Source organism: Phalacrocorax aristotelis, chromosome Z (assembly GCF_949628215.1).
Source record: "Phalacrocorax aristotelis chromosome Z, bGulAri2.1, whole genome shotgun sequence".
Lineage (NCBI taxonomy): Eukaryota > Metazoa > Chordata > Aves > Suliformes > Phalacrocoracidae > Phalacrocorax > Phalacrocorax aristotelis.
The window spans coordinates 19,619,683-19,636,043 of NC_134311.1; the positions used below are offsets into that span (position 1 = coordinate 19,619,683).

At 36.9% G+C, this 16,361-nt stretch overlaps 1 protein-coding gene across 4 annotated transcripts in view; it reads right to left on the reverse strand.

Moving 5' to 3' along the window:
• Positions 1 to 1,764: 1,764 nt before the first annotated feature.
• Positions 1,765 to 16,361, reverse strand: part of YTHDC2 (YTH N6-methyladenosine RNA binding protein C2) — a 32,853-nt gene continuing 18,256 nt past the window's right edge. For 3 of the 4 annotated variants that reach the window (XM_075079284.1, XM_075079287.1, XM_075079286.1), the window contains exons 13-30: positions 16,048 to 16,226; positions 15,778 to 15,874; positions 15,607 to 15,694; positions 15,421 to 15,501; positions 14,434 to 14,516; positions 13,297 to 13,402; positions 13,042 to 13,161; positions 12,483 to 12,755; positions 11,816 to 11,942; positions 11,088 to 11,293; positions 10,307 to 10,502; positions 9,169 to 9,278; positions 7,406 to 7,698; positions 6,805 to 6,979; positions 5,532 to 5,735; positions 3,951 to 4,133; positions 2,677 to 2,780; positions 1,765 to 2,523 (exon numbers count right to left, since the gene is read on the reverse strand). In XM_075079284.1, coding sequence (XP_074935385.1) covers positions 2,700 to 2,780; positions 3,951 to 4,133; positions 5,532 to 5,735; positions 6,805 to 6,979; positions 7,406 to 7,698; positions 9,169 to 9,278; positions 10,307 to 10,502; positions 11,088 to 11,293; positions 11,816 to 11,942; positions 12,483 to 12,755; positions 13,042 to 13,161; positions 13,297 to 13,402; positions 14,434 to 14,516; positions 15,421 to 15,501; positions 15,607 to 15,694; positions 15,778 to 15,874; positions 16,048 to 16,226 — 2,602 coding nt within the window. In that variant the 3' untranslated portion in view covers positions 1,765 to 2,523; positions 2,677 to 2,699. The remainder of the gene's footprint in view (positions 2,524 to 2,676; positions 2,781 to 3,950; positions 4,134 to 5,531; positions 5,736 to 6,804; positions 6,980 to 7,405; positions 7,699 to 9,168; positions 9,279 to 10,306; positions 10,503 to 11,087; positions 11,294 to 11,815; positions 11,943 to 12,482; positions 12,756 to 13,041; positions 13,162 to 13,296; positions 13,403 to 14,433; positions 14,517 to 15,420; positions 15,502 to 15,606; positions 15,695 to 15,777; positions 15,875 to 16,047; positions 16,227 to 16,361) is intronic. The other variant, XR_012658056.1, reaches the window with a different exon arrangement.

Genomic DNA, 16,361 nt, shown 5'->3' on the forward strand with positions numbered 1-16,361 from the left:
TCCTTCTAACAACTGGTCAGATTGCTAAGTCTTCAGGAATGGAGGAATTTGACACAGCATTGTTTGAATCTGAATCAGATCAGGTATCATCCCTGTCTTCTGGGTCTCTACATAAATTCTGTTTTCTGTAGCTTCCAGATGACGGTCAAGTTTTTCCCAGACAGACACTGCTACGTGGGGGAGCACGCAATGCTCTAGTTTCTCCACATTAGCCTGATAGCTTTCAGCACAGGCAGGGGCTGTGGTCTTCTCCTCTATTGCAGCCCCAGCGTCCTGCTGGGTGTGGGCCAGTCCTTTCCATTGGTAGTCAACTTGGGCTTGGCTTGCTTTCAAATGCTGCTCAGTTGTCATTAAGTAGCAGCTAAGTGTTGCTAAGTAGTGCCTATAGTAGTCAAGGACTTTACCAGCCTCCCACGCTCTGCCAGCTGCACAAGAAGCCAAGACAGTTGATCCAAACTGCTCAATGGGATATACCATACCATGTTGATATCATGACTAGTATATTAAGTGGGGGAGACGACACGGGGCAGAGTAATCACAACTCAGGGACTGGTGGCACGGGTTGGCGGGTGGTTGCATCACTTGTTTCAGTTGTTTACTCTCTCCTCTCCCCACCCCACCCCAGGCTTCACCTCTCTCATTTTCCTTTTCATTATATTGTTATTATGGTTATTGTTTTATTTTAATTATTAAACTGTTCTTATCTCAACCCACAAGTTTTCTCACTTTTACACTTTTGATTCTCCTCCCCAGTCCCACCTGTGGAGGAGTGAGCGAGCAGCTGGGTGGGGCTAAACCACAACATAAGGCAACGAGATAAGAGATATGAGCAGGGTAATCTCCCTTTGTGACCTTCTCTAAAGAAAGGAGAATCTGATGTCTGCACACGGGGCAAGGCCCCAAAATATCAGCTAAGGCACCCACTACAGGGTCAGGGCTGGTCATGATGCAGTGTACCATACCCCACTTATAACATTAGAGTGTAAGAGCTTAAGGCAGCCCTGATAAGTTTTAAGTTCAGGATATGGTAACAGGCACCAGACCAACAGCTTCAGGGATAAACATTTTATCTCTAAATAACAGTACATGGAAAAACACAGATCAGTAGTACAATTACCTGGATCATAACAACAGCAAGTCAAGTAATTCACCAAGACTGGGCTAGACCTAACATAGGGGCATACAGAGACTTATATGACCATGGCTGTCAGGCAGGCAGAGGGCATGACGTCTTCTCCCACTCTGTGCCAGCTCTGTCCTTGGTGTCCCTGGGGCCTGGGAGTCCTGTACAAGGCAATACTGCACCACATGCCTTTGTGGGCACAGGCCAGGAAGTATCATATAAGGCAATACCAGCCTCACAGCTCCATTGTATGCACTGTCTCCAGAAATACCATATTAGGCAATATTAGCCTTACAAGGACCCAGTTAGCCTTGCAAAGGCAAAACCAACTGTTTATGCATGGAAGTCACTACACAGAATGCAAGAATGAATACACAGGGTACTCTGAACTGTGTGAATAATCTTAGCAGGCATGAAAAACTTAAGTACAGGCTCAGAAGCAGAGAAAGCTCTCACTTTAATCTAAGAATGACCAATGTAGTGCTGACAGCAAGCAGATTTAATTTATACCAGCCTTATAGTACGACTAAGGAGAAGCCCAATAGAACAAAACAGTAGCACAGAAGCAGAAAGAAACTGGAAGAGGTATAGAAGAAAGCATGAAGACTACATTGAAAGATGAAGAAAGCCGTACTAGTAACTTTTTTTTTTAAGGAAATAAAAATCATTTAATAATGCCCAAGTTAGTGAACTATCAGAGTATCATTTGGCAGCAGGTCTCTGAAAGACTTTCAGCTTGCCAAAACATGAGTACCTTTTAAAGATGAAAATAACTTAAACAGGAAACACCTCTGGACCAACCCACTCTCAAAAGTCTCATACTCCTTTCACTTATGTATTTAAAGTTCACATTCTCCAGCTGCCCAGTTGTTTGTATGAATATATCCTGCTCTCTTGCACTGCGCATACAGAGGTTGAACAAATACTTATGGAGCCTTCCAATATAAATTGAGACTAGATGTCTCCAAATATTTCACACAAACTGCAAGACTGATTAATTAATATTACACTGGTTTCTCTCATATATTTTACCGCGTTGAAAAAGCTTCAAATGTAAACTGTATATTTAAACTGTCTGCTGTGCTATTTTAAACCCACAAAGAACTTATATGTCCATTGTTTCAAACTTAGTTTTGAATGTAACCGAGTTTTTAAATATCAGGCGCACATTACTGTAAAAAAAATAATTCAGTCAAAAACAGGCTGGTGAATAAAGTTATGACATTTGTTAAGATAAGGAAACACTGAAACCAACATAACTCCCTCTTATTTTTCCACTGCTAGCTGCAGAGCAAGACTAACAACTTCAGGAGATTGTGGCGCTGCCTTCTTCCTCGTCTTTACATTGTAGGCACACTGCTGGTTCTAGTGGTTCTTAGGTGATGTTTCAACAACCACAGCTAAAAAAAAAATCAAAAGGAAGAGAATATTTAGTATTAAATGTACCTGTTCTTCCACAAACTACAAGAGAAAGACAGTTCTGTGATGATACATTGTTTATAGATAGCTTTTCCTCTATCACAAAAATAGCAAGTAATGCATGAAATAACTACCTGTATCACATTACTTCACATGCTCAATCAGTTGCGTTTTTTCCAGCCAAAGGAATACGGTCCCAAAGCTGTAGCAACTGCTCTCCAACTTGTGGTTCCAGCTCCTAGAAATGAGCAGGAAATTAGATAAGTTATTTGCACTGCTAATGTTGAACATATTTATGACAAAACTGTTAGATGAAGTTACTGATGATTGCTTTCAGTCATTCAGAAAAAGACCTCATTCCTTTTCCTATTGAGACATACATTAGAACTCCTCTACACAGGAAGGGTTCTTTAAGAGGGCTCTAGAGGAGATAAAAACTTTCATAAGCACCCCTGGCCTACAGGTTGTTTGTGGCTTTTTTCAGTCACAGTAAGACATCAGTTCTTAAGAGAAGAATTCTAAGTGAACACACCACTGCCATATACAAGAATATATGCACCTCATACTTTGTACCTTCTACAGGTCGCTTACTTATTAACTGAAGATCATTATTCTCTACATCTTCTACGTTTAATTCCATCAAGTGGGAATGTGGAAAGGCAAGTCACAGGTAATACAGTGGCTCTTGGTGTAATCACAGACATTAATATAAACCAGTTGTTTTCAGGATTGTTAAGACTCTTTAGGTCTTAAGAGCCACTTACAACAGAAGCACTGTTAACTCCATTATGTGCTACATTTTCTTCCTCACCTTACAACTGGAGAGGTTTTGGGGAAGTAGTGAGATGATACAAGAAGTTTAGCTCTACAGTCTCATATCAAGGAGATATTTTGGGAAGTCACTGGAGAGAACACAAACTGCCACAGAGAATTCTTGTGCCAATTCTCTTCCAGCTTTTTGTAGTTGTATTTAGCTTTAACAGATTGGAGAACTGTCCTAAGCTTCATTCTACCTCAAATCTCAAGATTCTCTTCAGTCTTTACAGGAAACTCAAAGCTATAATTATGAACAGTTATTTCGGTGTGACAGACTTGGGGGACAAACCTGAACAAAACATGGAACAAATCTCCAGAACCAAAACCACGAATTCCAAAAAGCTTTTATTTTCGGAAGCATCCAGCTTTAAGTCTTTTTTTTTTAATGCATATTGAGCAAGAAACTTTTGATTTTATCAAAAGCCTCACTGCTTCAACAGCAACGCATCAGCAGAGTGTACAATGTGCATCAATGAACTGATTCAGATTAACAGATATATGAGGAAAGTTGATAAATGTCAAGGATAAACAAGCTAATAACAATACACGGTTCTACCAAGTAAAGAAGATTTTAGAACATTTAGAACATTACCTGGCCATCTCTGCTTATTTGTACTTTCTTATTGTCATTCCAAGGGTTGAGCAAATGATGTGCAAACTGAAAAGGAATGCTTTCTTTTCGGATCCACTCCACCTTAAATACACCTCCAAAACCAGAAGATCCCCAGTCTTGACTTTTCTCACACCCTATCTCTGAAGCCATTCTAGCAAAACCCTGGAGCAAATATTGAAATATGAAAGGAAAGACATAATCAGAGCATATCTGCTTACATTGGAATTAAATAAATGACTGGACCTCATATGAAACTTTCACATTCTTTTCAGAGATTCATACACTCTTCCCCATGAAGCTGGATCTTTTAAAATGATTACACCTAGAAAGTTAAAAGATATATCACTTCATTTTCTACTTCAAGTATGCCTTCTAGAGTTTGACCACAGAGAATGTCTCTCAATTAATTTCTCACAATTAGCATTAATTTTTTTTAATCTTTGTATCAGAGGTTGAAAAGGTGAAAACACATTTAAAGTGTAAGGAATCAATATGAATATTCAAATACATAATAGTCCGTGAAAAAATAGAGGTGGAAAGTAAAGAGACACTTGATACAAGAGAACGTTAATAGGAATGTTAATCTTACATTTCCATGAGTGTCCAGTGCATAGTCAAAACAGGAAGAGCAAGGCAACATCAACCACCTACACTCCCGACTTCAGCATGTATTCCCCTCCCAGCTTCCTTCTCTAAGACCACCAATATAACAGACCATTTTCAGTATCAACTGGCACACTGAAAATTGCTTTCCAATATTACATCTGCATTTGCCAAATCATCATATGTATATCTCACCATAATCTTTCAGTGGTATCACCAAGACAGCTGTGTTTGGGCTAGTTAGTAAGATTTTAAGTTTAGCTGACTTTTATGAATAGTTTTTATATAAAGAGGTAAGTTGAACTTTCCTTACCTGGAACAACTGAGCTTAGCCCTCTCTACAACACACCTAACCTGCAACTTTGCACTACTAGGTCAAGTCTTTAACTTCAAATTGGCTACAAATTTGTCACCAAATTGTTGACAAATACCTTGCTAAACTTGAAGACACAGCTCTGGAAGAATCATGGCCTTGACTTTCCAGCTTCCTAACTTTTAGAAATTACAGTTCAAGCAAAACAGATTTTATTAAAATTTGTAATAAAGACATCTATGAGTTTCCTGGCTTCAGAAAGTTGTGATTTGTTTGTAAATGCTTAAACACAATATTTATTTTGGCATGCACAGAAAAGAGTAGCAATCCTCTGCTTTATTTGGATTTGTTTGTTTTGTTGTTGTTTCAAATTATTAGTATTGTATATAAACATTATTCTGACTCAAGCTGTTTGGAGGCAATTCAGTCTTAGCCTTTGAGTCATCAACCGGGTTAGGTAGAAGGGCACATTTCAGAGAAGAATGAAGTACTCTTTCCTCAGCAACCAGATACATTTCCTCGCTACTCTACTTGTTAGAAGGTCAGAAGTCATAAGCAAAAACCTCCATACTACACTTGGCTATTTGCTGCGCTCCCCTAAACCATCAACCAAAGCTACTATTTAGTATTAACTAAAGACTCACCTGAAAGTGTCCAGACCCTTGAACAGAAAATATTAAGTAAACCATGCTGCTCTCCCAAAAGGCTCTATTTAGTTTTTGTTCATTACTTGGTGTAGTAGACCATATACCCTTCTGTTGAGAAATATCAATGTTTTGCAAGTTGCTGCTTTTCATTATAATATACCGAACTGGCATATTTTGTCTTGGTGAAGGGGATTTGGAACCCTAGAAAAAATAATTTAAATTAAGCTACAATAAAACAAACCAGGCTTTAGTTCTAAAGTTTTACACACATAAAGGCAAAAATCATTTGACTGTCCTCCTGCCCTACTGACCCAGAATTTACATGAAACGCATGATCTATCAGCTGGTACTGTCTGAATTGGTTTTAGAATGTATTTCACATCTGTTTTACATTTTTTAAGCATTTTCCAAAATAATAATTCATTCATGAGAGGCTGCAAACAGGTATAGCAGAACAGGCCTAAACAGTCAAGTGATTAATTACAGTTCTTTGAAGTCTGACACCCCTTCAGATGACACAAAATTCATCATTCTAGACTGTAGCTTGAAGCACACTACTCACATTTCCACCTTCAGGAAACTAAGTTTTCCCCCTTCTATATCAGCTGAATTTAAAAACTGAAAGACTTAAGAGGAGCTATTAAATCCTCCAGTGAGGTGTGCCTAAAGGATCAATGGGTTTTCCTCTCAGTGATCTATTTAATATTACTGCAGTTTACTATTCAAGTACACAGGGAGAATTATGCCAATAGCCTCATTAAAAATGTGTGCTTTGTTAAAATAACCGTCATTAAAAAAGCAAGCAGTCATAATAAGGCTGTTAACAAAAACCTTAAAGAGAATCAGTATCAATGTAGGCTATTACAGAAACAGAGGAAGGTAGAATCCAAAGAATTCAGAAGTGCAAGTACTATATACTAAGTTATATTTAAAAAAATTAATACACCTTCACTGGTTATCAAGTTTGAAAAAAAAACAAAACAAACAACCAAAAAACAGACCACGATTTTTTCTCCTGTGGATAGCTTTACCTCAGCTGTCTGCAAAGAACAATATTTTTACTGTTTAAACCAGTGCAACAAGGATATTTAGACTAGATTTTAAGTTCCAGAAAGGATTAAATATTATACAGCTATTAAAAATGAAAATCTAAGTTAGGTTCTTTATTTATCAACACAATACCTTATAGTTACTGAAAGGTATCAGCAAATTAATTTCTACAATTCTACTGATTTTGAAGAGTGGGGTAATTTGTTTCCAAGAACTCTACCTTTCCAGATATTGGAGAAGGACTAGCACAGGGGCTAGGATAGCTACTGCTGTCTGTAGACTTCCCTGATGATTGATCTGACCTGTCATCTGAAGTTCGTTTGGAATGAAAAACATTTTTTTCTTTGTACTTCTTTGGCTGTTGAAATGAGGGACGCATAGATTTCATCGAAACTCTAAAAAGTAAAGGTAGATACAACACATAGCAGGAGTTTCATAAGCAGTCACAGAACAATTTATTTCTCCATATCAGCCTGCTGCATGGCTATATATGTTACAATAATTCCAAAACATATGAAACACTAACAACAACAGTACCAATCATGCATTGTTTTTGAATGCTAGGATTAAACCTCTTCTGCTACTTCTTCCCAGAGATCACAGTTCATGGACGATATTCCTGACTGCTCTCTCAAACAGTAGGCACACATACAAAATACTTCTCAATTAAATCACAACTACACCACAGTACAGGACAGTATTAATTCTTTCAGCTGTATTTCTATTGTTTCCTCCTTTTTATTACTAGCAGAAATTCAAGTGATGCTTTTATAGCTAAATAAATTACAACCTACAGTCTCTAGAAGATCTCAAAAGCTTACTTTTCAGCATTAGAGGAGTCATCAGAGAATTCAGTTTCTGCCGAGCTCTTTCTACTGGTGGTTGACCTCCACGTAGATGTTGTAGGAAGTTCTTCAGCAGTCATAGGTCTTGGTCTCTGACCAATTCCTGTAGGCTGCTGCAAACCTGCAGCCTGTTCTTCACTACTTAGAACAGCTGTAACTGCTCTTACAATTGTTTCATCAACTTGAGACCATGGTTTAGAAGGAGCTCGCATGCGGCGCAGAAACAAGCTATGCCACTTCTGTCTGAGTTGAAACAGCAAACCAGCAGCCTGTAACAGATTTCAATTCTGTTAAAGACTAAGAAAAATTAGATCAGACAGGTGAAGGTACCCTACGTCTTTCCTGTCAGGCAGCTTTTGGCACTCTAAAATTAACAGGTCCAGACTGAAAGGCAAGACTAAAGTGCCGGGAAGGGGGCAAATACCCCACATTTAAACTAAGCTGTTATCTTTTCTTTCCTCAGGTGTAAGATAATTTTTAAAACATTTTATTTAGCTCTGCACCAAACTTAAAATGATATTGTAAACCCAAGGATGTTTTATTTTTAAATTTTTAAAATTTTATCTTTGAAAAAAAAGTTTATTTTCATGCTTTATGACCTTCCTCTCAATTCAGTCTGTATTCATGTACCCTTCATTCATACCTGAAGGAAAAGAGCTCTAAGTGACATATTTTTCTGACAGTCTTCTGCTCAAATGACATGACTGAATCTAGAAAACTACAGAGTAATTCTCATGTTATCTGTAATGCTTCCATTTTAAAAAAAAAAAAAGCACTTCTGAACATCTCTAGAAGAGACAGTATTACTAGATCTGATAAGCCCAAGTGTTTCATAACCTGTAAACTGCTCTACCTCCTACTACAGCCAGAGCTTCTCAATAACCTGAAGACTTAAATCTTTAAAAGGGGTTTTTTTTAATGTTTCTAAAATCTGACAGCAACTTTCTTTCAGCAACTCCAATTTCAAGTACTCCATTTTGATCCAACTTTAGTCATCCTCTCAGAGGAGGAAATACACAATATGCCATTGTGACTATTCACTCAACTCCTGCTCAGATTTTGGCGAACCCAGCTCATGCTAAGGCTTGATGTGTGCTGGGAGCACACATTAGGCAGGACAGGTAGCCATAAAGAGCTGAAGGGCCATTATACAGCCACTATCACCTGCAGCTTACTGTATCCTGCAGCCATTATCTTTTGTCTGGCAATTCTGTCAGATTCTGCTAATTTATGGAATGGACCTAACCTCCAAGCTGGAGGGTAAAAAACATCAGTTTACCAAAAAAGCTTCTGAAGTGGATCCAACAGCAGCTTGACTGCTGAGGCTTTCCTGCTTCCTGGTGCGATACAGGGGACACCCACACCATGACAGAGGAAGATGATGAGCACTCTCACTCTTTTTCTCTTTTTGTTCATAGATGCACGAACTGAGAGTTAATGGGTTATAAATTATGAAACCTTATGACCTGAATGGTGAATAAGTGAATTTACGTGACTGACTAGTCTGGGCCAAAGGGGATTGATCGCCTGTTTGTTTGTTGTATTTCTTAATGAGCTCATGAAATAAAGGTTAAATCTCAGAGTACGTCATCCTGTAAATCTGAGAGACCCAAATGGACCATGACAGTCATTATTACAGAAAATTCTTGATCACCCAAATGTTTCAGAAATCTTTTTAGGAAGATATGACATAAGTATCCTTCTACAAGAAACAAGCATGGAAGCAATATATTACTTACTTCAGGATCCAGTTTGAGATGCAGCCATTCATCTAGCTTCAGTAGTGCCAAATTAGCAGTTGTTTTGTCCTCCATCTCACTGTCGCTGTTATCATTAGATACCCCATCCCCTGAATTAAATATAAAAGGTGCATTAACATTTCTATATTATTTCCACTTACATACACAAAATTGAACACTACTGCATTACGAGCAATAAACTCATTTTCCTTCTAAATTTTGTTCTAAAATGTAAACATTTGTAAAACCACTTTTGTTTTCAGCAAATACAGCTCAGTGAAAAACCTTTGCTTCAGTTAGCAGAACTCAGGTATCCACACCTGCTGAGGGCCCTGTTTTGTAAGCACTTGTACTGATGTGATCTGACTCACTCATGTACCTTTGTCAATACCAGCAAGACATTAGCAAACTTTTGTGTGAAGCTATTTGCAAAACTACACATTGCTCTACACTTTATTTCCTAGTAAAACAGCAGAATTAAAGACCCATTTTAAAAAAAAAATTACATATGCATTTGGCTATTAAGTAGGATTCTGGTTTTTTTTAAATTCAATCAGTATATACACTATTTTAAGGGTAACAGTTTATGGGTAACAGCACTCCATTTAAATTAAAAAACCCGGATATTTCTATATATTCTCTACTACTTCTAGTTAATAGCATAGCTAATTGTCATTAAAAGTCATCAGTAGAAAATAATACTTAAAATGCACGTTCCAGCTGGAAGCAACATGAGTATTTGCCATATTGATAGTTTCTAAATTATTATTCAGTTTGAATAATATGGTTCAAAGTATCAAATAAACTAGTCTGTAGAAAAACATACATGCTACACTTTTCAGCACTAGTTCATTACACATTTCATTTGAATTTTTTATTTCATTACAAACTATACTGTAACTTCTGAGACTTCAGAACTATATAAGTGTAATTTACGGATGTGCATCTATAAGGATTCACAAAACCAAGGTATTTATGACAGAGCTTATAAACTATTCTTGAACAGCTACAGGAACTATAGCTCTGTCACTTTAAGAAGTAGCCAATACGCACATTAAATGTTCTTGAAAAACAAGCCTTCCATATCTCATACTAGTATATACCAATGTAAACATTCCAAATCCAAACACCACTATACCTTGAAAGGACGAAGGTTCCTGCAAAGCATTACTTGGTAATCTAGCTGGTCCACAGAAGAGTGACACAGTGACAGGTGTTACAACAGAACAGCATTTGATATTTGCTATCCTGTGAGCTCTCATCATTTCATCATATATAAGCCAGTCTGTAGGGAGTGCCTGAATGGCTGCAGCTTGCCCATTTGCTGGGGGAATCTGTGCAAGAGCAAACAAGATAAGGCTATTTTACCCTCTATTGGTAATAAAAACAAATGTTAACATATTTGTTATTAGTGAATACATAATAATTTATATACATATAAACTTATACACACAAATAAGAAAGCAAGAGAGAATTCAATGAGACTCACAAATTACCCTACCACATTGAAACAAAATATTTTGCTTTAAAAAAAGGATCTAAAAAAAATTATTAATATCTATATATCTACATATATCTATATATATCAGCTTCAGAGAAGAACTTCTTCCTGCTATAATGGGCAGGGATTCCTACATCTTTAAAACTGTTCCATAACTAGGGTTTTTTTTACAATTTTATCTTGTTCCATCTAGAAGGAGGACTAACTTCAAATAAGTTTTGATGAAATAATACTGGAAAAAAATAAACCAACTCTAATTCTTTACTTTATCAACTGCCAGGAAAAATATTTTCTAAAAATGTAATGTTTAATGCACATGCTGCTTTTAAAGTACTGACAACTATGAATAGACATTTCTACAATATTTGACAGAGTATAGTGTTCTTTTTTGTGAGATATAAATTCAAAGTGATTTTACCTTTTTATACTCAGGTTGACTAAGAACAGAGGTAGGATGAAATCGCACTTTCTTCTCCTTCGGTCCAGTCAAAACCAGGTTTTCTCTGTCTACATGCACTAGATTGGGATACATCCCAGCCACTAAGGCAGCTTTAACTACAGCCCAGTTTTCAGAGTTAGTATTAACATCTCTAATATCAGCTCCTCCTCTGGCTCTAACAAAACCTGAGAAAAGAGGACAAAAATGTGTTACATTTGCTTGTATTAAGATCTATTTTTCTGCTTCTCAAAAGGAATTTGGAAAAATAAGAAGTCAAATAAACTACAAACTTGTTGCATTTTTCACCACTGCCAACCTTAACAGCACCAAGTAAAAACCATTATACTGAAATTCTGCCTGATAAGGGGTTTTCTACTAACATAGAATAGAATTACTTTCTACAACACAAAGACATTCCTATGGAAATAATTTATTAGAGCATAAAAATCCAAAGAAACATATCTCACACTGAAAGCCAGTGGCATGAGGAACAACCAAAGCGTTTTCAGTTAGACCAGCTGCTCCCCAGCCACACTTCCTCACCCTAGCATCTGCACCAGGCCCAGCATGAATTTGTACTGGTCTGTTTCGAATTAAGGAAGGAAAATGACAACAACCAGCACTATTCTTGTTACAATTTGTATACACTTGTACTAGGTATACACTTGACTCCAAAAGGATGCTAAAATTTTTTCCAAGCTGTTTACCTGAGGCTCTTAGCTGGCCAAGCAACTGTGTTCTCATTCCGACGATGATTTCCATTGTGGCTTGAGACAGGAAGTTCTTTTCACAAAAGGCTCTCTCCCAGCCATCACTGCGCGCCTTCTGCCATGCCTGTAAAGAATATTTTTTTTACATTTGCTTATTAATTTGATTAGCTAAAATTTTTAAAATGCACTTTTTTAAAAAAAATTACATTCATGTCAATAAAACAAAGGCAAAAAATCATTCTGAAAGAATGAAAATGTATGAAACCAGGTTTTTTTTTTTTTCTGGTTAAGCGCTAGATTCAATTTACCCATTCCCTAAATTAACATAATGATCATTATGTTAAGTTAGTATAAGATCACCCTATTATTATGAAGATCATTATGTTAAGAACATTAATTTAAGTGATCAGTATAGCAGGATATAAACTGGCACCTTGTTGGAACATTCAGAATTTAACCAGGTTTGAAAATATAAACAAAAAAATCTGACAACCCTCACAAATTTGTGAGTCCAATATACGGGAAATCCACTAGGCAAAAATAACATTTCTTCTGTAAGAACTTAATCACAGTCTATCATTCTACATCCGACTGGACTGATACATCATTTACTTTGATATGTGATCTATTGTGATTGTTACTCTTTCTGAAGATGAAATAATACCTGGAAAGCCCTGAGAAGTGCCATATGGTCACTAAACGTTCCTGCAGTAAAACGTTTTCTACACAGCATGGCTGCACGCTTTTGAGATGCCAGTGTAGGTAGGACAAAAGGGTCTCGATATGCAAGAGTGCAAGCAATAGTAAGAATAGGATCCAGGCACTTCAGAACAACAGCACACACCACCATTTTACCAAGGTGTGGCTCTACTGGTAATTCAGTGAGATGATAGCCAAGTTCAGTAAGATCTTCCCAAGGGTCCATGGCATCTATTGTCTGTTTATAAAAAAGGGGGTGGGGAGGAAGAAAGTGGACAAAATTAATTTACAGTAAAAGCAGAAAAGATGTAAACAGTTTCAGACAAGAATTTTAAGCACTCTCTTCCCTTAACAAGGAAAAATAAATCCATGCATACAAAATGAAAACAGACCACACACAACTCAAAGCATCCTTATGTAACTAAACAACAGCCTCAGTAAAAACAAAACTCATTAAGATATGTTGCCACACCACAAATATAGAATCAAATACAATTTCCATCTAAATCTATTCCTTTACTGACCTTAAGCATTTGCACAGCATTTCTCACAATTACAGCTGGTGGAGGATCAGGAGCTTTTGTAAGAAAGTCAACAATTGGACAATTAAATGGAGCCAGAAGTTTTGTGTGCAAACAAAGCTCCTGCAAGTTAAAAAGCAAAAGAAAGATTGTTAAGATTCAGGTTGGTGTGGGGAACCAAACACTTTTTTGGAGTTCATGGTATGGTTTGTTGATAACACATTTTTCAAAAGGTAAAATTTCTAATTGAATGTGCACCTGAAGTGGCATTCTTAGAAGTTCTGGAGTCTGAAATTCCAACATATTCTGAAATCGAAGCCTGCTGAAGAGACGAAAACAGACTCCAGGCTGACAGCGCCCAGCCCTTGAAGATAAAATACGGGAAGTTGTTGAAAATTAGGATTTCTTTTTAAAAAACAAAACATACAACCAAAGAAAAAAATATACATGCGCGCGCGCATACACACGCACAAAAAAAAAAAAACTTAGAATGGAAATGAGAAGCAGGTCTAAGAGAAAGATAATTTTCCTAAGTGTTAAGTCCCACACATGAGGTGAGTTTTCCAGTACATGGATTATTTTTGATAGTATGGAAATTTGTTATTATAATTTCGCCCCAACACTGAAAATCTAGAGAAACAAAAATAAGGCTATCTAAAAATAGATGTGGATTTTTTGCTAACCTAAGATCAATCCAAATCTCAACTGTCCTTTGCTGTAAGGACTATAAGTAGTAAACTTCATTTCTTCCTCTCCAAATCCCCCAAACAGTTGGAAGTTACTCTGGGAGTAAAAGGTAGAATGAAAACCAAACAAATTGTGAGTGAGGGGACAGAGATAGCAAATGCTCACATTCACGCTCAAATTCTTCCAGGTTAATACCAATATCATATCACCAAACATAGGCATTTGTTGCCACAAATCCTCTTAGCCCTCGCTCAGTGTTGGGAAGAATACGACAAAGGCCTATTAAGTCATAAATAGTTTGAAGAAGGTGAATAAGGAATCATGTGAAGGGGCATCAGTTAAAAACTAGCAATAGGCAGCCCTTTGCCCACAGAATTTGTGAAACACCTTATTGGACACTGTGCCTGCTGGTGCTACATGGGAGAAAGAGGAAGAACATGTTCATAGCGGGTAAAACAATGTGGACCTAGCGTGAGCTTTGGGAAATTCCTGAGTGTCACCTTCCTACATCTTGGGGAAATGACTCCAAGGGAACACATGCTGACCCTTACTCTTCTGCTAAGAATTAGCATTAGCCATTGTCCAACAGGATACTGGACTAGGCTAGTAACATTACCCAGTGTGGCTGCTATTATGTTGTGTATTTATCCTTAACATACAGGATAGTGGCTAACTGCAAAATAAAATTCAGTACGAAGCATGTATTACCTGCCTTTTCTCTGGATAGCACTGGCTTTTGAAATCCACACCATTTTTAGCATTGTAACACAGCTCAGTGCATCAAAAGACTTCTACAAAAGCAAAGCAAGGAACATAAAAACAAGATTGAATAGGGTACATGAAATAAAAGTAACTAATGATTTAGATCAACAGAAGTTCTCTAAAAAAAAAAAAAGCACCATCAGCTTCTGACACAAAGATATATTCTGGAGTATGTAGTTTCAAGTGAATTTATGGTATCTCCTTTGCAGGATCCTTGTGCTACACAGTTTTCTAAACTAAAGCTTTCTAGTCAATATGTAATTATAAGTCAATAAAAGACATGGATTGTGTTTTGTGGTATCACCAAGCCAGCAAAAATATGTTACTTTGTGGAACACAGTTTTCCTCTTTGCCTCACTTTGCTGTATTTCATGCAAAATTAAAAAAAAAATTTATTACCATGAGAACTTCAGAAATTTAGTGTGCTTATCTCCTTTGAAATCCAATTTTATTTCCTAAGCCATATACAAGGTCTTAAACAGCCTCATTATGTTCTTTCACTTTTCTTGAGCAAGTATTTAAGGAATGGGCATTCAACACATCAAAAAGAGTGCTTAAAAACTTAACGGATTAGACTTGGGCTATATATGATAGTAGGTCAAAGGGAACTCCCAGTGTTCCCTAAATCTCAGGAAGATGGCAGTCTAAACTGATGGACTTGTTTTAAAAAATCAAACAGAAGTACTAAATTTAAAAAATGTATAGATATATCAATATATCAAGCTGCAACAGCTTTTACAGAGTTTTAAACAGCTAGCTATTTACAGTCATAAAACAAACAGATGTCAAAACTTCCCAGTGAGTTTTGTTGCTTGACACGCACTAGCTTTCAGCCCACTATAAAAAAAACCAGTTCTCCAAAATTTATGTATTATGTATTTTAAAATAACACTAGGAGGTTTACTTCCCAAAGGAAGTTTAAGCCAACCATACCTCTTTCATCTTGCCTGAGTCAATAACAAATACAACATCATTGACTGTTACACTGGTTTCTGCAATATTAGTAGAAAGAATCTGCAATTAAAACAAAAAAACACAAACAAAAAACAACTATAGTAACTGTAAAAGCAAAGACAAAATAGGTTAATATAATATCTGACAAAGTCCTCTGATACTTGCTATTTTGCGGACGCCTGAAGGTGGACTTTTAAGCACCTTCTTCTGATCCAAAGTCTGCATATTTGAATGAAGCATGAAAACTTGGTATCTAAGGCAAGACAAAGGGCACATTTTAAGGATCTTTAAAAGAAACAATAAAAAAAAAACCACCATAGGAACTTGAGGTTTTACCTGTTAGCATTATCAGCGAATCTCTTGTCATCAAAAAGGATACGGTCCCGCAGGCTAACTATCTCATCATATCCAGGAAGAAATACTAAAATCGCTCCTAAAAAAGAAGTTGGTTTGCAGAGTTAAAAGGAAAATTCACTTCACATATATGTCAGTACTGCATATACTAGCACTCGGAAGGTTCCACCTATCTGGTATTACTGAAAAAGAGCATAATTCATCAGAAGCTGAATCCACAGCAGTTGATTGGGAGTGTGTGTATATACCTACCAGCATCACAACTATGACAGATGTTATAAAGTACGTGCATAATCAGGTCCAGATCCACCTTCTCATCATCAAAACTGTGATGATAAGCTTTCAACAGTTCTCTGTCCTCTGCACTAAGGTCACTACCACTTTTTTGGACCAGGGAACTTTCATCTAGATTTCCAAATTCCACTGAAGCACTAAAATATACAAATACACAAACCAGAGTCAAGGTTGTTTTCTTTGGGTTTGCATTCAGCCATCAGTTCAAATTTAGATCAAGACCAACAAGACTACTCAACTCAAATCTTAATTTTAAAGTGTAGCAGAACAGC